Raw genomic sequence first — 23,870 nt, 5'->3', positions numbered from 1 at the left:
TTTTAAAGTAATCTTTCAACAAAACACTATTTTGTTAAATAAAGAAATGTTTTATTCAATAGCATTTAGTCTATAGAGTAACAAGTTGTAAGATTTTACTTTGAATAAATGATGAAACTGGCAAATGATAACTGAATTTAAAACTGTGCGTTAACTAAAGCTTTATTTAAAGCTGAAAGTGACAAATATAAAACTATTTTAGACATGAGGTGACAAATTTTAAGACCACCAACTGCCGAGCGGTAAAGTCGATGAAAACTGGTAGGTCGGTCCGAGGTTCGAATTCCCGAGAACGGGCTGGCTGCGTAGGCGTTTTCGCGGTTCTCGCTATGTGTAGCGTGCATAGAAGCCAGTTTTCCTTAGAAGGTCCTCCACGAAGGCATTCCTCCCCCTTAGGCAGATAACCTTCAAGGCTTTGGTGTAATCACATAACCAAACCAAGCTGATAAATTTTAATGAGTTCCATCAGTGCCCGAGAGGTTAAAGCGCCCTAAATTATAGTAGCTGCTCTCGGGTCCAAACTGAGGTGAACAGACTGACTACTGGTTTGATTTTGTGACTTTCCCCATATGTAACGTGAATACTAGCCAATTTCTCCTATAAAGTTCTGCAAGAAGGCATCTCTCCTCTTATCCCTCTTTTGTTTTACCATATTCAGATAACGTAAGCTAACGTAATTACATTTCTGATCACTTAATGAAAAGATTTATTCGCTTAACCGGCTTGAAGTTATCAAACTGCTGCTGCAATCAAAGCTGTCTTATTGTTCTTCTGCTGTTAAAAAAAAAGCGAGGATTTAACTATACATACAATTCTTTCTACTACGATCATTTATAGTTACATGCTTATTTATGTTTTCAAAAATATTGATTACTTTTAAAAATGATTGTCCTCAGAAGATAATTTTCAACGACAGAATACGGTATATTTATTTAGTTACGGCTGAAATGGGTTTTCCCCATTAGATACCATTTAATAATGGACTGTTTGTTCGTTACAGTAATGATACGAATTGTGTGTTACTTATGTATGTAAGTAAAAACTTACGTAAATATAAAAACAGTACTTGTTTTAAACATACTGTGTACATATTTATTCACAACTAGCTCTAAATCTCAAATATATTGTATATAGTTAATCAGTTAACGTGCATTTAAGCTATATGCTGCACTGTGTATATTCAAGTACTTTATCATTTGAAAGGGATTAATTAAATTGTTATATTCCTAATGTATTTAAGTATTAAATAATTAATTATATATCAAAGAGTATTTTTGCTCATTTAAATGTTTCACATGGCCTAACACAAAGCGAAATTATACAGTTGCCGGTTATATTCAAAGCAACAGTCGACGACTCTTCTTTTTCGGTTGCAATAGCATACGGCGTCATTTCGTGATTTTTCAATGAAAAGCTTTTGAAGTGGTCTTTCTAACGGCAAAGTACAGACTGTTAAAAAATTACAGTTTTTTGAAATAAAATATATAAAAAAACAGAAAATAATATTTACAAGAACACAACTTATACAATACAATTTACATTACAATTACGTTTATATGATACAATTTATGTGTATAAGAAAATAACGGCATGATATGTCTTCATAACATTTTCACTTATAAGAGGTTTCCTTTGCCCTTTCCTCGAAGATATTAAATGACATATACTAAATAGTTTACTGCATGCTTTAAGACTTAAGACTTTTGAAAGTCGTCAAAATAAGCCTAAGCCAATACATGTAAGACATTTTAATCAACATAACCGTAAGCGACTCTTGATCAATTGTCATTTGTTTGATTTTATTTAAAACTAGCGGAAGTACCCAATGCTAGTTATGTTAGATTGAAAGTAATGTATCTAACAACAGAGAAAACGATACCACTGTAATCCTTCTCTAGTAACGGTGCAAAAAATACGATTCATGGTCATATATTTTTAAGTCGGATGCGATATGGAATCCACATAAAAAATTTTGATAGGAAAATAAGCTAATTCTCTCTTATTATATCACCAATAATGGCACGCAGTTTTTAATGATTTTCGTCTTGCTAACCAAATGGTCTTAAAAGCTCACATTCTATCCAATATTTCACCTATATTCAATTTTAGTCGATTAAATGTGGCAAAAAATTATCATAATTGATCAGAAATCAGTAACGCAAACAAACAGATATTTTTCTTTGACGTATAGGTTTTATAAAACTTACAAATTTTTATTAATAAAATCTACGATTTGAAAGCGAGCAGTAGCAACACGTTTTGAAATAAAGCATTGTTATTCCAACGCGCAAAGACTGTTTTCCACTCGGAAAAATGAGTGCGAAAATTAGCGCTTTCAGAATTTTTAATTAATATTTCGGCTGATTACTTTTTTAAGTCGTACAGAGATGGGAATAGTCGAAATGTCTTCTCACGAGTTTTTGGAATCGGGAATAATATATTTAATGTTTGGCAATGCTATTTTTATTTGATTATAAAACTGAGAAATGTTTTATTAACAAACTCTAGGATTTGAAAGCGAGCAGTGGCAACAACTTTTGAAATAATGCAGATTTCAATCTCCAGCTTGGAAGACTTGCCAAACGGAAAAATGAGGCGAAATTTATTGTTTTTCGAGATTTTAATTAATATCTCTGATTTTAGCTTTTTTTTTTTAATTGGACATCGATCTTTTCCAGGACCCAGAAAAGAATTATGGAAAGTTTGGCCACGATAGCTATAGTAGTGACTGAGTTGGCTAGAGGACAAACACACAGACTTTCTTCTTTATATACATGGATTAAATATTTCACCTTAATCTATGTATAAATCGGTTATATATTTTTTTAATTTTGTAAATTTATTAGGAAGGAAAACACACTGGATTTTAGAACTGTAAGCTTTATATCATTTTAATAGCTCTTAACAAATTCTAATGTGATTACTTTGGCACATTAGTAATTCATTAGTTTGAATGATCACATTAGCATACATATTGTACTGACTGTTAAGCTTCTCGGACAAAAAAGGCATGAGGAAGGAGCCATGCCTTCGCCGAAAATCAAACCACAAATCTTCCATTTGGTAGCTGGATGTTACAAGATACACAAGATGTCGGTTATATATGACCCCCTTCAGAGATCAGAGAGCATCGTTTCCCCTTGATATTTCTACTTCCTGAGTTTTGTGATATCTCCCAGATGTCTAGATTGAACTTCGTCCGAGATAATGATTTGCCATACTGTCTTTAGCCTTAATTTATCTTCTTTGCTGATGTGTCAGGCTCTTTAATATGACATCGACGTTATTAGTTCTATTATATCTGGTCTTCTGAGGCTCCCAGTGAATTTTCCTTTTCTAAATCTTAGCTAGAACACATTTATTACTTTGCGTTGCCTGTTAGAAAATTCCCCAGTTTCCAATAATTTTTCTATAATGAATGATTTCTGATATTGCGTAGTTGTGTGAAAATCATTAATCCTTCTGACTGAACCTTCGTTTTGATTTCAATTAAATCGATTAAAATAAATTTAAGGAACTAAGGGTTTGAGAAAACACTGACTGATGGTACTTGAAACTTAGAAACTTATGTAGTGGTTAGACATGCATTTAACTATTTGCAAGTGCCTGGGTAAAAATTAATCATAAACTATAATAAAATCGACTTTTTCAGAACAACTTTCTAGGACTAAAATATAATCAAGATAAAAAAAATGTGAGTCGGTATTTAAAATCTAGTGGAATATTGTATTTGGAAACAAATATTTTGCTATTAATATATTAATACTTCATAAACAATGACGCAAAATATTAACACACATTTGGAAATGTGGCAAAATTTTGTAAAAATCCAAAATTTATCTTGCTGAATCTGGATGCTCATAAAGAGTGCATGATCGAACAATCTATGATGTCGTTCTACCTATCATATCACTTGAACTTTTGATGAAATATCTCGTTTAGAAGGTACATAAACTTTGCAGTTTTCATGTTCTTTTTTGATAAATAGTGATTTGAAGTTCGGAATATATATACTGGTATCGTAATCTCATTTCCTGCAAAAAGTGATGTTTGTTTTCAATACGAAAAATTCTTATTTGACGGTTTTGCACAATGAAACACAATATAAAAATGCCCAATTGTTTTAACTTTAACTAACTAACTGAGAGGGTCTATGATAAGAATAATGAAATGTAGAATCTCATAGAAGCCGTATTTATGTTGGCAACGCATCTGAATGTAAAGGCAAAATATTCTTATACTTTATATACATCTGTTAAAAGCCTCAAAACAACAAAAAATATATAAATTGTCTTTTCTGGTTACGATTCTAAACCAAAACCTTCAGGGATGAATAAAACAATGCACCGTTTGGAATAAAAGTGTATTTTTCAAAATATTAATAAAACAGAAAAAAAAACATTAACTTAGCCATTAAACAGCTTCATGTCAATTAATCATCGTTACTTTTTTATATCTGCATTCCTTTAAATGAGAGTAAATGAAAAATGTTCCTTATCCCATTAGTCATTAAGTCGTTACGTCTTAAAAACCATAAAACATTCTTAGGTGATATTCAAATACAAGTACAATGTCATTTAGATAAATGTCTAATGGTGGTATAAGTCAGTGTTTCGCATGACATCGTCAATAAGTATTAATGCTTCTTAGAAAGAATTTCTTTTTTAAATTAACGTGGCAAAAATAATTTTGAAAAGAATGTAAGACTAAAATTATTATTAGTATTTCTTTTAAGATAATATATAATGCATATTGCAGACATGCATAAGTATTGTGAGTGAGTAGATTGGTATAGATTCAGGATAATGTTAATGTGAGAACATTAATTTGCATAACTTCTGTCAAAAACAAAAGTTCTTTACTGACTTTAAGTTAATATATTTACTTAAAAGTTTTACTTAATTGTTAAACTCTGAACCATTTCAAGGGCAGTGGCAAAATCTTGTTTTCTTGTTAAATTTTGCACACTTCAGATATTTCATATCTTAGTCATCCCATTTTACAAAAATAATCAAAACGTTTTCCTTTAAAAGGTTGAACGCAGGGCTAATTAGGCTATAATCCACCTTTTTGTTTCGATGTTGGAAAACAAAATGAGGGATATATGAAGCTTTAGTATCTGAGAGATTTACAGATCTAAGGTAAGCCTTAAAACGACTGATCAGATGCATTTTGGTTGCGACTGGTTAGATATTCGTAAATATTACCATAGAGATATATATTCGATAATACGGAATTGTTAGCAACTAAAATGCAACTCTAATTTTGTAGTCTTTTTTCTAAATCTGAGCGAAAACCTAGCTTTATTTGATGAGATAAATACTGAAAACTTCTCTAAATTACTACTTTTATTCTTAAATATCTCCATGAATTTTGCATGTGTGTGTGTGATTATGGCAAAGCCTAAGGGCTATCTGCCTAAGAGGAGGAATGCCTTCGTGGGGGTCTTTCTAAGGGAAACTGGCTCGTGTACACGTTACACATGGGGAAAACCACGAAAACGCCCATGCGGGATTCGAACCTCGGACCTAACTACCAGTGTTCAGCGACTTTACTGCTCGGCCGCTGGTGCGCTCGAATTTTGCATGTAAACGTAAGGAAATGTTTGAACATCAGATACCAAAAGCTTACTGAATATTTTGCTATTTATAATTTTTAATGTATCATGGTAATATGCTTAGGATAAATAACTGAATAAATAAAATCTTATAGATTTTTTTAACTGTTAATCAAATTTTTATAATCTGATTCCGTAGGTCAAAGCATTTAGTTAAAAACATAAATCTGCCAAAAGCTTATCTATTTGCCGTTCCTTGTAATTAATATCTATTCTTGAAATGATGTCGAATATAAATGTATTTCGAAAATAGTGGAAACGTTCTAAGCCTTCTTGTTCCAAAATTAAATCTTCTGAAGATTTTTCGTATTTAACTTCTGGAAAAAGGTACCGAATCATTAGAAATAAACTTTTTAATTTCCTCACTACGCAATTCAATATTCTGATAAATTTAATCTTACGATATTTATTTAAAAGTATTTTATGACAGTGCTGACCAATAAGTGATACCATTTTCACATCAAGTTTGAACCAAAGGGCTAAAGTAGGCAAAAAAAAAAAAAAAATTAAATAACACAAAATACCCTCTAAAGGCTTTTCGATCCAATACAAGAAAGACGTATTCTTTATTGGATTATATGTTTTTCTTGTATTACGAATGATCTTTATGACCTTGATCTCTTTGTTGTTCTTTTTATTTGCCCATGTTCAAGTAACATTAATGTAATAAAAAATACGCTTGGCTTTATTGAATCTTCTGGAGATGTTGACGACATCCGATAACATTTCATACTCATCTTCACATGCATAGTACTATTAGAAAAATACAGGAAACGAAGAAAAATAGAAAAAAACTAGAATCACTGAAATCACATTTATTTTTTATGTGATATGTATTTATAACACAATTCTTAGTTTGAACATTAGATATCTTTAACTCTTTTTTTTCAAACATTCTGCATTTTAATTAGGTGAGTATTTATTCTTTCGCTGTTTGGCTTGTCATTACATAATGAATGTCGCCATTTCTTGTTCTTTTGAAAAGTCAATGATAGTCTCCAGAAGAGTTCCCATAATTAATAGATTTCATATAAATGATATTATGACGCAAAATTAAAAGGCTCCTAACAGATACAGGCACACCAGCGGCTGAACGGTAAATCGCTAAATGCTGGTAGTTTGGTCTGAGGTTCAAATCCCGGCGAACGAGTCGGCTGTATGGGTGTTTTCGTGGTTTTCCCCATGTGTAACGTGTATACGAGCCAGTTTCCCTCAGGAAGTTCTCCGTGATGGCATTCCTCTACTTAGACAGATAGCCTTCTAGTGCTTTGTTGTAATTAAATAAGCCAAACTAAACTAAACCATAATGTATTTACTTCCACAAAAGTAACTCATTTTACTGTTGTAATAGCGTTATAGATGAAACTGAGTTATATTTTTAAGCCAGTGATAAAAAATTAGCTAAAAATTATCCTCCCTTATTAAACTGAAAAAATGTAATATTCTTAGTTTATAAGATATAAACTAAGTGACCCCTTTTTTTCGCATGCTTCTCTATGTTTGGGAGGATGTTTCCGTAATGAGAGCTACCTTATCAGCCTTTATAAAACTAAAGAGACTCTACGCGATATTTCGTAAAATCGCTATAACATATCTTGATTCAATATTTTTCAATATAAGTGAACAAATAAATGCCAAATACATATCAACATGTAAATTTTCTAACTGTTAATTTTAAAACTGTCTAAACTGTTTTCTTATATATACTTGGATAAGTAAAAATTCGTATTTTGCATTATACTTATTGCATCTCAGTTTAATTACTTTCCTTTATGAAAATTCGTATTTTGCATTATACTTATTGCATCTCAGTTTAATTACTTTCCTTTATATTTATGTAGATAAAACTTAGTTTAATTAATATTATTACTGCAATATTTATGATTGCGTATGTCCGAAGTTCATTACGTTGACCCCCAAATCACTTTTGTAAAAGAGAAATAATACTTATGTTCACTTTTATTTCTTCCTTTAAATATTGTCATGAAAATAAAAAGATGTTTAATTTCTAAATTCCAAAAGACTTTATTTTCGTAAATATAATGAAAAAATATTACAGAAATTTTTTATGAATATGAATTTCTGAATGGACTAGTTTTTTAGTTATTACAAAGCTTCTCTGTTGAAATATAATTCCCCCCCCCCACCAAAAAAAAATTAAATGAATGCAGTCAAAGTTTATTTTATTAAAATAAATTATTAGATGAAAACCTTTTAGATTAGCATTATTTGAAATATGCAATGTGTAAACTAAAAATACCAAAACTTTCTTAACACATTTAGATTTTTTAAACACTTCCATTAGATACTTTATAATTACAATTAATTTCTTTACAATTATGTGCCTTTTTAACAAATGTCAGTATTAAACAACATCCAGGATTTCAGAATTCAACACATGATTCAATTGCCTTCAAGTTAAAACTATAACACCTTTCAAACGAAAAGCTTTCTCCTTTTCTCAGTAGTGAACAAGGTGTAACTTTGTAAATATAATATCAAAGTAAGAGACAAATGTTTATGTCTGCTATACCGTAAATTATTTAAAAAGGAATTTCTTCTTTATACTTTTTCTATAATTAAACGTTAAAATATAGTAATTATTGACAGCAGTTATCAAACAAATGTAGAATAAGAGCTGTAATTTTTATCGTTATGCATACTGTACATATCACAAATAATAAGATCAGTTTTACATGACTGCAAGTAAAAGCTAAAACTCAGAATCAATTTACTTGCCCAAGATCAGGGATAAGCAAAACAGAAACATGGTCTGCATGCTTAACTGTAGAGTCATTAGGCGTTTTTTATTTCAGAGCAGCAGATACGAAAAATGTGGGATGCTTTCTCCGGGATTCGAACTCTGAGCTTTCCATTTTTTAGCCGGACATACTTTTCGATTTCATCACGAAGGCAGGATCAAGGAGAAAAACTTTATAATCTGGAAGAAATAGAAATGGCTCTTCTAGTCCCGTAAACTTCAACAGCCGCCACAATATAAGGCTTGCATTCCTGGAAGTGTACTGTTGGTTGTTATATTTGTCCTCTATTTGGAATTCATCATAAAATATAATTCAAGAATGGAGTACGTTATGGAATGCATAAACGGTAGATTAGCTCTAGCTGCACGTTTGATGAAGCGGTGTTTTATCGAAATCATAATTAAAAACGTATTTTCCCAATATCGTAACTAAATGATCGGTTTAAATTTAGTACTGACTCATCAGTTTTATTTCAGTTAATTTTCCTTTTAAATTTGTGTTTCATTTATATTTTACTGAACTATGTTTACAGCTTGTAGAATGGCTTACAAAAACTGTACGTTATCATACATTGTTAAAGGCGATAACAAAGTATGGATTCGAAAAACTAAACCTAAAATTTCATTTAAAAATTATAAAATTAGGCAAGAATAATTTTTGCGTGTAAGAATTTTAATTGCATCAGATTGTATCGAAATTCTGTAACAGCACAAATTCAGAGTGATTTACGCATAATGTTAAATTGGTGTCTCTCTTAGAGATTTAAAATTAAAAATATCTTTAACAACTTTGGTAGTCCACAAGCGTTCGAGCCGTAAAAACCGCTGAACACTGTTACTGCGATCCAAAGTTCGAATCCGAGAGAAAATCCGACTGCTTTGGGCGCTTTCGGGGCTTTCCCCGCGTGTAACCTGAATACTAACTAATTTTTCCTTAAAAGGTCTTCCACAGAGCACCCTCTTTTTCTGTGTAGTGTCCAGTGGCGGAGCACGCAATTAATATATAGCTAGATAAATTAGAAACTACTTAGGTACGAATAACTATATCTAATGGTTCTAGTATGCTTTTAAGATTGAAAATCAGGCATAAAAAAGGCAACCTTAGTTTGGCTACGATTTTGAACAAAGTTCTGCTGATTTTGAGGGAGATCAGACACAGGTATTTCTTCTTTATAAGCAAAGAAATTTTATATTTGTGTGTTTGTCTTCTATTTGTTGTGTTTAAAGCTTTGCGTAAAGTTTAGTCATAATGCTTAAAAAGGTTTTATTTGGAATACATTAACAATATAAATGTAATTTGTAATCTAAGATTCATGAACTTACTTCATATGGATACTAAAATCTTTAAGAATTACTTAAATATTATCCTCTTTTATCTGAATATAATATTTGAAGATTCCTTTCTTAAACAGCCTTTTTCCAGTCACAAGAAATACCAAATGAAGATAATATTGAAATTCGTCGGATGCATATAAAGAAAATGAATATATCTGCCCAAAAATGATCAATATAACTTTTAACGACACCCGAAATTTTCCATAGATTAATGTATTTAAAATTCATTACAATTAGTTATTTTAATAAAATGTATCATTGTTGTACAATTTAGTAGCAAGTAATCATAATTGTAAACTGTAAGTCAGCTCAGTGCTATAAAATTTAACTCCGACTATAAACTATTCATTTTACGTAGAGAAGAATCGAAATTATTTGAAATAAATTTAAAACTAGGGAAAATTTACTTTACATTAATTTTGGTTCAATTAAGTTTTCAATAAGAGTTATGAGCGAAGCTTTTTGCGGTATAATAGATATATGCAAGTTTTGCCATAATTATCATCTATAGAATGAAAAACAAAGCTTTCATTGCATTTGCTTTAACCCTAAATAAACACGAACAATCATTTTAGACGATGCCAACAATAAAAAATATTTATAAAAAACGTTTTTCATTCTGAAATCAATATGTGAAACAACTGCAAAAATATTACAATTCATTATATTCAGAGAGTAAGGATAAAAAAGTGAAAAAACGATTATTTCATTAAATAAATGTGCTAAGTTCTGGATCATGTTTGCAAAGCAAGATTATAAAACTGATGTCATAACTGGTAGATAGGAACATCCAGACAAATATAATGAGGTCGTCTCATGTTTAATCAGTGGCGGAATGTTAGCGAGACATTTAATCTCTGGTAACCAAGCGCAAGAAAAAGATTTTTCTCTGTTTTTTGTCACACTCTAATGACATGTTCTGACTCAAGCCATTTTTCAGGATCACCAGCAGTGGAGATATGCCAGTAGTGCTCGGAGGCCAAGTTCTCGGCAATCTAGTTTGCCAGCTGATGGAGCAAACAGAAGTACCAGACAAGTAAGTTTGCCATTAATATTTTCCCTAATATTTGTTTTTGATTAACGAATGTCTTTAAAAATTAAATTTTGCAAAAGTGATTAAACATTTTGAAACTATTCAAAAATTAATTCTTTGTCTAAATATAAAACACAAAATTTTAACTTAATGTTAACATACATTTGAAATGACATAACGTCAGAAATTTGTTTAGTATATTTCTAGAAAAACAGCACATATTTTAGGTAAGGATTGAGAGAATAAATATAGATCAGTAGACGTGTATATTATATATATTCGCTTTTCTATCAATAATAACATGCAGTGTTGAAAGTAAAATGATCATGTGACCAGGCGACCATGCGTTTGCAGTCGTCTGATATCTTTTTACCGGCAGGCCTTGCAAGAAACTTTTATGTAAAGAAATCTTTAGAATTCTGAATGTAACGTATGTATTTTTTGTTAACTAATTTATTCTTTATTCTTTATCTCGGATTACCTGATTAATTATACTTGGTTTATAATTCAGTCATGTATGAGATGTGTTATGAATTAAAATTTGAAAAGCTTGGACAGCATGGTCTTCATGCGTATCTCGTTTATTTCTTTTAGCGTAATAATATTATATATTTCATGCTGCAAAGTTGCCAAACAACAAAGACCTATTTAAGTGTTATGCACCTTCACATAAATAAATTAAATAACTTCTTAAAAAAGTATATAGGGTCTTTTATCACTTTTTTATTTTTAACATTATTTATTCAACAAAAACAATAAGCAATTAATTATATTAAAATATGATATTAAGCATTCAAGCAAGTAATATTTTAACAAATACGTGCACAGGTTTCGTAATGTGGAAAGAAGAGATCAAAATTTATTTTATAAAAACCTAAAAAGAAAAGTGACCCAGACAGTCAAATTTCTTAACTAAATGAATTTCTATTGTATTTGCATTTACTTTATATGATTTTAGCTGTCGTAGAGATGGACAATTGTTATTTGTAAGAGCAACTGAGAACCTTTCTTTGTTTACTTTTGACTGATAAACTATAGTAAAGAAGTATAAATGAATTTCTAACTGCGGACATGAATGAAAATAAATACTTAGTCAAAATAAATATCCAATCTACTCTAAAAACCGAATGCTTTCCGAGACATGATCAGAATTATCTTTTATTTTCGCTCCAGACATTCTTCCCTCTGTCCATGCTCGTACAAGGACTCATCTCCTTGAAGGAAGACGTTTGGAACAAGAAATTAAATGCGTGGGAAACAAAGTTCAGGATTTATTGCAGTTTTGAAACATAATGGCTGATCTAATAATTGAAGTTGATCCATATTTACGAATGCGCATTTAAACCTTAAATTTTTATCTTTTAAATCTTCTTTGTGTACTATTAAATTCGTTTAATTATACTTCTCTGAACCGAAATTCTGCTTAACTAAAATTCTAGAGAAAAGCAGCATAGAAGAACTGAGTTCGAAAATCAGTCAATTGCAATATTCCTTTGAATCAATTTATTTTATTGTTCCTTGCTATGATCACAAATGATATAGGCGTATTTAACAGAAAAATAGTGGAATGGGAAATTTCTGTCCCCCTTCCCCGCCAAGAATGATTTTGTGATTCATACGTTCATTCACTGTCTGCCTCAAATTAATATTTAATTTGTGTTAAAAGAATTCTTTGAATGATGCTATGCTGCGAAGCTTCAAATATTAAATAAATGTATATATAAGATTTTTATTTAATTCGAAGCTATATTTTATTATTTTTACTTCCTTGTGAGAAATAAAGGAAATACTGTAATCATGAAATATTCTGGGTATCATATTTCAATGAAAGACACCTCTCTTGAGTCCATGTGGACGATTTATTTTGCATGACATCTCTACGCACGGACAGAACAAAAGACTCTTTTTTTCCAAAACGGATTGTAAAATAGATTCGTAAGGGATGTTTTTTGGTAATATCTGTATTTCGCGATTTCGAGATGTATGTATTTCGCATAACTCAAAAACGAATGGCCGTTAGATCGTTGAAATTTTGTATATAGAACTGCTGTAACATCACTCGTGCACCGCCCTTTTTTATTCCAATTCCAATTCTCTTACTGTGCAAAAACGACCGTACCTAAGACCATCAAACTTTGAATAACGTAGTCCTCCACCCGAAAATGTGCACCCGGAAGCCCTAATTTTGAATTTCGAATTTTATATTTCATATTTTAATTAAACTTTAATGAACTTATAACAAACTCACGATTTGAACTCGAGCAGTAGCATCATTGTTCGGATTAAAGCACTGTCATCTCCAGCGCACGAGATTGTATAGTGAAAATTCTAAAGGTATGCTGTTTTTAAATATTGTTTTATTTCGCTATTCAGTTTAATAAATTTAACACACAAAATGTTGATAATAATAAAAAGACAAGGAAAACGTTTTGCAAGCCACCTCACTAAGAAAACTGTACACTTATACGATAAAACGAGTAAAGACTGAAAACATAGAAAAATGTATGACAACACTTAGCACTTCATCGGGAATTCTAAACATAATGCTGTTATACTGTCTTTGAAATTTTTGTAATTTTACTGTTGAATTGTGAGTGCGAAGAAAATGACACTTAATTATAAAAAGCTAGAAAAACACAAAGAAATGGGTTAGCAGTAATGAGTGCAACAGCAGATTGGTAGACTGCGAGCGCAGACAGAACGTTGAGAAACCTCAACAAACCCTTTTGAACCTTAACAAAAAGAAAAAAGAGGAAACTTTTCCAGAACCCAGAAAAGAATTGTAGAAAATTTGGTAACGATAACTTAGTAGTGACTGAGGTATTAGAGGACAACCAAATACACAGACATTCTTCTATATAATACATAGATTACTCTGTTCCTTGAAGAAGTGGAACTAATAAGCAATGAAAATTTAGGTTTTCAAAAACTGCATTACTTATTGTTTTCAAACTAAGAAATACTTAAAAAAACTTTCTGAGAAAAATACTTTTTTAGTTATCAAATACTGTGCTGGAAAAGAATGTTATGCTTTGCATTAATTTTTAAAGATATTTTAAGCTCACCTCTTCTCAAATTTTGTCTTAAACTTATTATTTTGCTTGAACTGTTATTTCCGAATACTAATCATGTTTTAAAAGACAAAAACTTCGTTAAAATATTTGTTTTTTTGAAAATTTTGTGTTTTAAATGTTCACAATTTAGAAAAAAAAATTGAGATTAAGGGAATGATGTCTCAGTGCGTATTGAATACTTCAGGGCCAAAGAATACTTCATTAGATGTGCAACAATAATTAATGTAAAACTTAAAAAGCATAAAATCAAGCCAGCTTTAAATAACTTGATAATAGACATGGGACCACTCTGCATAATAGCATGTGTTGATTTTCATGGTGCGTTAAATTTCTTACCACGAGATACAACAGAAAAAATTGACGTGTTTCACGACGTGTTTCTTACTTTTGGTGAAATATTTTCGTATGACATACCACAATTTCTGATTTTTTTTTCACTATAAATTTAAAATATTCTGTACCTTCCTCACATATATAACGATAAGGATGATCGATGGTAGGAAAAAGTACACCATCGATGAAATGCGGAGCTTCCAGACGACAGCCTTTTATATCTTATCTTCTATTTAGATGAAGGATCGTAAGCGTGGATGCTGATAAAAATTCTAGATCACGGATATTATATTATTATTTATTAGGCACGATTTTACATATAATTTTTTTATTTTTAGCGATGGTTTCTTTTCAAAAATCTGATTTATATTTGCCATAAGCATCCAGTTTAATTTACTGCTATTTAAAATGAAATACAGAGATATTAAAGTTACCTTTTTAATGAATAAATGTGCAAAACTTTTAAACGAATTAATTGCCTAAATTTCATTAATTACTGTGATATTAATTAATATAAAAGGACATATTCCAAAATCTTTTTCAATGAGTTTTAATTTTCTTTTTTAAATATTGGTGATTATGATATCACTAAAAGAAATAATAAAAAATCGTTTCGTGTATTATCTTAACGTAACAGTTGAAAAGTCGTAACTGCAAAAAGCAACGTTTTTTGAAGAACTGATACCATCGGCGAATTTTTATTTTACACTTTCTGAGTCCACCGTTTTTATTGTTTATCTTTTTTAAAACACTCTACTTATTTTTATAATGTACTAAATTTCTTTTCTCTTCTCTTAAACATGTTTTTTCTCTATACATTTTGCCAAGAGATGCAAGATAAATCCTAACATAATCGCCACTCTCCGGGAAGACATATAACAGAAAACATGTAGTTTACAAATGAGAAAGATTATTATAGGTGTAATATACAGAATTATATATTTATTACGTGCCTATTCTAAAGTAACAGACTACGAGACTCAACAGATGTTAGTAAGCCGTCAACGTTCAGAATAGAAATGGAACCTGTAAAAAGCACCACCCCGTGTTTTAAGTCATTCAGATATATAAATATCTTATGCAAATGTATACCTTACAAGGTCTATCTGTCTAAGTGTAAGGAGATCATGATGGAAAATGTCTTAAAGAAAATTCATTCGTATTAATGTTAGACGTGGGAAAAACACGAAATATTTTACGCAGCCTAGATTTTGAAACCGAAAATTGTACTATTTTACCGCTCCTTCGCTGCAGGGTGTAGATCTGCATGATATTAAATATTGTTATCACCTTTTAAATATGTTTTCTGAAAACGCCGTAGATTTTAACAAGGGCAACTAATTCGAGAAAAACTTCATACAGTCTTGGCAGTTTGTCTTCTTTTATTGTTGACATCATATTTTTAATGCAATCACAGATAACTTCAGGCAAAAGGCACACCTTTTCTTGAATTGTTACATTAGTATATTTGTGCTTTTTGATATACAGCATAACTTCAATTATCCGAATCAACTGGGACCGGACCATATTCGGATAATTTTATTATTTCCGAATAAAGGGTTTACTTATATTTTAATTAATTACTTTATGTACTGTATGTTGAAAATAGGAGGAAAAAACTATTTTTAAAGAAAAAGGTTTTAGTTAATTAAAATGAAAAGGCAACACTTTTACGTATTATAAAAAGAATGCTATATAACCTGCTGTACAGTATTTAACAAGTGCTGAAAGTCATTGCTTGCTGAACATCTCCGTCAAAGTAAGCTAACGGACAACGTACCTCAAATTACGCACTTCAAATTTCTCAGCCGGCCCTCACTTGCTTTAAAGCAGGGTTTCTTAAACTGTGGTTCGGGACTCCTTTGGGGATCGCAGGACCTGCAGCAGGGCGTCACCAAAAATTTTAGCAGTTTTGATATTTCTTTAACTTATTATACTAATTTTACAATTACCAAATATTTTTACGCAATATATCTGAAAATAGATAAAGATAAGACAATACAGACAAAAAAAAAAAAAAAAAAAAAAAAAAAACGAAAACTTTTCTTTGCATTCTTTTTATAATATAAAACGTCCATTTTCCTTGCTTTGCACGTGACGCTATCATTTCGTCTGTTACTTATTTAAAATTTTCACATTGTTCTATGGCTTAAAATTAGAAATTGAAGGTAATGATCTAAAACCACAATAGTATATTACTGTACAAGTGGAAAAATGGACAGTCACGCGCGTGTCGGATTTGCGCAATACTTATGAGATCCCACAAATAACTGAATTTTCTCAGCTCGAAATTTTACATGACCTGATTTAGTCTTTTTCTGGTAATACAAGTGCTCTCTTAGTTATAACCAAAGTACTCTTGACTAAATATTATTTCGATTCTTTCTAAGTTTTGCTGCTAAAAACGTAAATCTCTCAAACATAAAATGTGGTTTTACGCAAACGTAAAGGAACGAAACATTTTTTTTTCCAGCTGTCTTCGGCAATTAGAGAAAAGGAAAAGAAAGTTAAGTGTTTTTTGTAACATGTCAGGACTGATTTATGGAAACCATTTTTTTTTTCTGTCTCCATTTTACCGACAGTCAGCTGCGTGTTTCAACTTTCGAAGCTTCTTTTATAATCTACGCTTCTCTCAATTGGAATTGAGTATTATTTCTCATGTTTTATATATTGTGGGTGTATTATTTTTGCTACATCTGTTACTTCTTAAATTATATTTCTTTGGCAATAGCTGTATTAGCAATAGCTTTTTGGCAATAGCTGTATTATTAAAAGTTTCTAAGAAATTTGAACTTGCATTATGCTGCAGAAATTGAATATGCATCTTAAAGTGATCTTTGTAAATATCTTAAATTGATCTTTGTAAATATATTTAATAATCTTTGTAAATATTATGGGTGATCTCAGTGATAAAAAGGGGTCACGAGAGAAAAACGTTTAAGAAACCCTGCTTTAAAAGATGAGCAACCAAGCTTCTGAGCTAAGATCAGAAATATTTTCCCAAAGAATCGGACCCGAGATTCGGTTTCCCATAGAATGTTGCTGCAAAAACCACTTGAAGACGGCATACTCTAAATTTTTGCTTGTTGCTGCCTTCATTGATTTTCTTGAAGAACTTCCATCTTCGTTTTCAAGCAGTCACACGAAGTTTAAAAGTGTAGGTTTGCTCCTTTTAATGTACGAAATCGTGGGGTTCGGATAACTGGAGTCGTACTGTATTTAAAAAAAAGAAAGAGCAGCCACTGTCAACACACTTACAGGCCACTGATGCGAAAAAAAATACTGCGCTTTTCAATTATTCAGGTTTATTTAAGAATGATTCAGCTACACGTTTCACTCTCCTATATAATTTCTTTCATATATAATGCATACGTACGTAAGTACTTATATACGTAGTATGTTGCTGCGTACGTACGTTTCATATGCATGCATAGAAAGAAAGAAATTCGTGAAGTAACATACGTACTTGCTAAGGACAGTTGAAGAAAAGCTAATTGGAAAGGAAAGCTAATAAAGACAAAATAAAAATTTACTTCTCTATTCAGGTAGATATTTGTATAATCTTATTTTAAAATTAGTAAATAATAATTATTAGCGATACCATATTTGAATGTAAATTTATGGTTCTCATAAGATTATTAATTCAGGTTAATGGAAATGGATACCATAAACGTTTTTATTTTATAACCTGAAAGCAGGCTATTGTTTTTCTATCAAATGATCATTTATGCATTCTGGCGAAAATAATATGCTAAAAATTTTATTAGAAGACTCCAAGTTTCTTACTCTTAAATAATACGAAAGGAAGGTCTGGCGTTGGCAATGTGCCAAGAACTCCACAAGCCCTTGTTTCAGGTTCCCGATTCAATCTTCCTTTTCTTTCCCGTTCTCTCTTTGTTTTTTTATCGGTCAGTTATCAGTTACTTCCTGAACCAAGACTATTTTTCTGTTGTTCACCTTATTACCAGCAGAAAGAAAGTTTTATTACTACTTCTTCTCTGCCGAACCACCATTAAATTGTATCGGGTTCGTGAAAAACAAAATGCTCTTGCTTATTGAGGGGGAAAAATTTGCCATCATTGGTGCATCGTTAAATTTATTTAAGTATGCGTTTTATGTTTAAATGGCGTAAAGGAAGAAATCGATTCATTCATGTACATAAGTATTCTAATGGATATTATGTATGATAATGTGCAAGTAAATGGATATGTGCAGAGAAATGTAACTAATTTCATACAAAAATATATGAAAACTAGAAATAAATTTATATATCAGCAAAAGTGGAAAAAAATTCACTATTTTAAATAGCTAAAATAGATTTTAATGGTTAATCCCCTAATGTGAAGTTTTAATAATTTCATTGTTTTCTGGAAATTATCTTTTATCGTTGCGAATGTGTAAAAGGTAACGGTGTAAAAATATTTACTATTCTGAATATCTAAATTAAATTTTAATATTTAATATTCTAAAGTCAATTTCAAATAACGTAACTGTGTTGAGAAGATTGTTTTTGAACATAAATACAGTAATTACTTATGAGTAAAGTTACTCAAAAGAAAACAATCGCGAGAAAAAGGAGCCATGTACATTAACACACAAGCATGCATACATGTTCATATACGTTCCTAATTTACGTAACGTGTACATACACTATTGCTCTCAAAATCAGAACATCTAGAAGCAATATGGCTGCAGTTTCATTACCTAACAAGAAGACAGATACAACTTTCCGGGATATGTAAACTGGCCAATAGATAAATAAATAATTGCTAGGATATGTAAATTGGGTAACAGAAAAGCAAATTATTGCCATTTCAGTTTCACTGGGCAGTAAATTCTGAAGTTATGCAGTAAATTAGCCTTGCTTTTATTTTATAAGCATGTCATAGCTGGATCAGATCTTCATCTATGTTCCTAATTTACATAAAGATTACATACACTGCTATTCTTAAAACTCAGAATATTTAAAAGGAATATAACTATAACGTCTTTACCTAGAAGGAATATAGTTACAACTTTCCAATACACATAAATTAGATAATGCAGAAACAAATGATTTTCGGAATATGTAAACAAAAGCAAATGATTGCCCTTTCAGTTTCACTGTTTCATAAATCTGAAGTGCAGCAAATTACAACTAAAAATGTATCCATATTTAAATTACATTAGTTTTACTTTTATAAGCAGGTCGTAGCTGCAAAGGAATTTCAATTCTTATTCAGCAACGTATAAAAATGAATATAGTATGTGTTAAATGTAAGCCTAAGATAAATGGCTTACGTAAGTCTAAAACTAGTGACTTTCCAAATAAATAAATAAATAAATAAATAAAATAAAAAACAGTTTCTGTAAACCTTTTGGACCAAACATGGAAATGGAAATGGTTACTTAACAGATTATTGCGTTTGTTCTTAGCTTAGAGACTAATCCTTAGATTCGAGGTATTTTCTCCTTATCACACTTTTCTAATTAACAGCTATAACTATATCGACAGTGGATCGTGTTTAGAAAGTGTAAGATTATTTTATGTTTTCATACCCCTATTTTTCTTTGTTAAATTTTTCCTCATACGCTAACACTGTTTTTAAAATTCTGCATGTTTCTCGTTAACAACGATCGTAAAGTTTTATTTTTTTCTATAATTGGAGTGCTTGAAAAAGAAAGATTTGCACTCCGCCATCTTTGAAATAGTAGTATATTACATATTCAGCTCCTAAATTCGACGGGAACTCCACTGTAGTAATTCCAGCCAGAACTGTTTTTCCAATTAGAGACCCAAATAAGATGATATCCGGTAAATTATTTTATTATATAACTATTTGTAATCAATTAAACTTAATAGATTGATTTTTATTTATATGAAATTTGCGTTTTATTTAACTGTAATTATTATATTTTTATATTAATTAATCATTCCCAGTGGCCGTCCATAAGACTTTGGCATATACATTTTAGATATTAAACCCTGATATTAACGATTATAAGACCAATAGGTGCCAAGACTGCGTGTTTTTGCAGAAAATATTATTAACTTATAGTTAACTTCAGATGTTTCCTATTATATCGCTGAATTAAAAAAAAATCTGATGTGTGACCACATGACTTCCTTGTACGGAATATTAAATTATACGCATTTTCTTGCATTTCATTTAAACTTATTGGATTGAATTAAATCTACTTCGTCGGTAGCGTATAAACCACAATAGAATAAAATGCACTCTTTAAAATTCACTAAATCTGTTTGCCATAGATACACTCTGGCGCTACGCTAAGTTCCCTTAACAGCGTTACATTTCATTCATTTTATAACTCAGAATGCACAAAATTTATATGATCTGAAGAATTATCTAATTGTTGGTGCATGTTCTATTCAAATATTCTAATAAATCTAAAAGGATGTATAAAAGAAATTAAGAAAAAAAAATCTTCACAGACGATTCAGTATTTCTTATTTAATTAATTTAGTCCTCACTTCTCTGCAAATCTAAAATACATAAAAACTCAAAATATCTATATTAAAAATTAGGAAGTAAATCTTAAAGACTTATTTACTCGAATAAATTCCAGAATGGATTAAGCATGATTTAATTCGCAATAATAAAAGAAGGCGTTATATTTGTTGTTGCGAAGCTTAGTATCTATAGATTGGCAACAAATCACTATTCTGCCAAGTTTCAAATGTAAACAAACATTACCGCCATGGCAAAAATAATTAGGCTTAGCCGTACTTAAACAACTTTTAAATTGTTGAAAATTCTACAAATATTGCACACAGATTTACCAAAAGCATAAAAACCTTAACCGGAAGATAAGAACAACGTAATTCAATCATTTTTAAAGCAAAAAATGCACAATTTACAAACATATAAGAATAAAGGAACTGAGATCACTGAGCCGAGTAACAAAGTGGACATATATATATATATATATATATATACTTTTGGTGCGGCCGATTGCAACCAAATTACGAGGTGCACATCTACATGTTATAGCAGTCCTATATACAAACTTTCAACGTTCAACTGAAGCTATTCGTTTTTGAGTTATGCGAGATACGTACGTACGCACAGACGCCACGAAAAATTCTCTTCAGAATCTATTTTAAATTAGTTTTATAATTTTTGGGGTAAAAAGAGTCTTATATTCTGTCGTTACGTACAGATGTCACGCAAAAACATCGGTAAATTGCATTCGATAGTGGTAAAAATGGATATTTGCGTTGAAATATGATGCCTGAAACTTTTTGCGATTACAATACTTCTTTTTTACTTCGTACAAGGAAGTAAAAAGTACTGAATGAAATCCTAATATATTGTTGACTAAAAAAAATTAGTACTCTGTTTTTGCATAGCGCACATTCATATATAAGAGGGAAACTAATATACGCTGCAGTCCATAAGGCTGCTATTACACGTCGGTTTGTTTCGGAAGAACAACTGTTTGGAACAATTTTTCTGCACAACAGCCAATCATCATAGATCGCTTTGGGGGTTAACACAGAGGAAACTGGTTCCCCATTACAAACAAGCTGATAGCATTCGAAGCTGATAGCTGATTGGTTGAAAACGAACAACTTGCAATTTTTTGGAAATGAAGGAAAACGTCGGACGTCTTTCTTTCAACAGTAAACCAGGCAGAAAAATTGTCCGAAACAGTTATTCGTGTGAAACAAACGCCATGTGATATGGGCCTAAAAGGTGTGATTAAGACCGATAAATGTGGTAATGGAACCTGGATTGGATTCTGCTAATCGCACAAGACAGCGAAATGATATCCCGATAATTTAATGAAGTAATAGATTAACTGACTCGTTGGTTATGATTTAGTGGGCTCGTTGAGAGTAAAATTTAGTACTAGAGCTTATTAAATTCAAGGATATCTTTTATTTAAAATCCTCCACGAAAGCACACTTCTGCCCTGTAAACGTGGGGCGTTTTTATATAAGTAGTTTACTGAATGAAAAGGTTGCATGGTTTACCTTTTATTTTATCTAAATAAATTATCGAATCATTTGAAGCTGCATATTAGTCTTCTCAGTCTTATTCATTTAATTCTGAAATTACGAAACAAGGTATTTCTAGAATAATTGGTAAAAAATGAAGTCCTTAATTATATGACAAATTCTAAATAGTATGCGAAGAGAGTAACCCGCAATATATAAAAAGAAAATAAAAATATATTGAAATCATTTAAAACAGTTTCGACAAAAATATTTAATATATGCATCCTTTTCTCACTTAATCTACATATATACAGGTGGCCATAATTAAACTAACAGTGCTCACAGTGTTCTGTAGCGCGATCTATTTGCGAGAATGACGCCACATTTTGTAGGAAGATTAAACAAGACGGGGACCAAGGATTCCGCGAAAAAACAAATTAGTTCCAAAAGTCACCGCTAGGGGAATATTTGGCACTGTGTAATAGAAAATAGAGTGTTAACAAATGCAAATTAATACGGAATAAAATTACTTTTATTATGCACATTTTCTGATTTAGTTCAAGGGCAATATGGTAACACTTTTAAAAAAGCGTAAAATCTACGTAAACACCGATAAATTCTCGTGATCTGCAATGTCACGTACGCTGAGCAGAAGAAGTTCTTTATTCAAATTTCACGTTACATTCATTCTCACAGTGCCAGCTGCTTGGGTTTTAAAAGGCAATGTGTTACGTTTCGAATCAATCGGATTGAAAGTTTATGTGCAATGTCTCCTTCTTTAGTCGAGCGTACATTACTGGTCAAATTCTTTTACTACAACCAGTGCAACGCGTCAGCCGATCTTCGTGCTTTTAGAACGCACAAAAAAAAAAATGCGTAAAGGTAACGGTCCTGTGTCAGTTAATGGGCTAAAAGCGATGGTTGCGAAGTTTAAGAAAACAGGTTCTCTGAAGGTTCAATCAGGCAGAGGACGAAAACTTGTACCACAGGATACAATCGAAGCAGTTGCCACGGCGATTGTCGACAGAGGACCAGACAATATTGCTACCACCTCTAGCGCTCGTAGAGTAGCTCGGAATATGGATATGCCTTACAGTACGGTATGGAAAATCTTACGAAAGATTATCAACTTCTATTCGTACAAGATCAGCCGTGTACAGGAGTTACTGTACCCCGACCATGATAAGCTATTGACTTTTGCTCTCACCGTTCTTGTCAGAATGGAGGTGAATGATACTTGGTTGTGGAAAATCTTATGGGGAGACGAGGCCCACTTTTACCTGAATAGAACTGTGAATACCCAGAACTGCCGAATTTGGGATGACAAACCACCACATGCAGTCACAGCAATTCCCTTACATTCACCAAAGGTAACTGTTTGGTGTGGGTTCACAGCGGAATTTATCGTAGGTCCATTCTTCTATGAGAACATTACCTCGACAGGACCGGAAACCTGTACCGGAGAGAAATATCGCCACATGTTGAACAGCTTTGTCATTCCGGCACTTCAGCAAAGACAATGCCTGGGGAAGATCATTTTCATGCAAAATGGAGCCCCTCCACACGTTGCTGTACGGGTGCAACAGATGCTACGACAGAAATTCACAACAGAAAGAAGCATTAGCCGCTACTTTCCAATTGCATGGCCACCTCGGTCGCCTGGTCTTACCCCATGCGTTCTTCTGGCTATGGGGTTACCTTAAGTCCAAGGTCTATCAAGGAGTGGTCCAGGACCTGGCTACGTTGAAGGATAACATATCACAGACTGAACCGGA

At 31.5% G+C, this 23,870-nt stretch overlaps 1 protein-coding gene across 1 annotated transcript in view; it reads left to right on the top strand.

Moving 5' to 3' along the window:
* Positions 1-23,870, top strand: part of LOC118182814 (uncharacterized) — a 263,465-nt gene that overhangs the window by 74,689 nt on the left and 164,906 nt on the right. The window contains exon 3 of the mRNA XM_085813015.1: positions 10,654-10,749. Coding sequence (XP_085669141.1) covers positions 10,654-10,749 — 96 coding nt within the window. The remainder of the gene's footprint in view (positions 1-10,653; positions 10,750-23,870) is intronic.

The sequence above is a fragment of the Stegodyphus dumicola genome, chromosome 3 (assembly GCF_044657685.1).
Source record: "Stegodyphus dumicola isolate Sdum_Otavi_A_Nest chromosome 3, ASM4465768v1".
Taxonomy (NCBI): domain Eukaryota; kingdom Metazoa; phylum Arthropoda; class Arachnida; order Araneae; family Eresidae; genus Stegodyphus; species Stegodyphus dumicola.
This window is presented reverse-complemented; position numbering and strand designations above follow the sequence as displayed.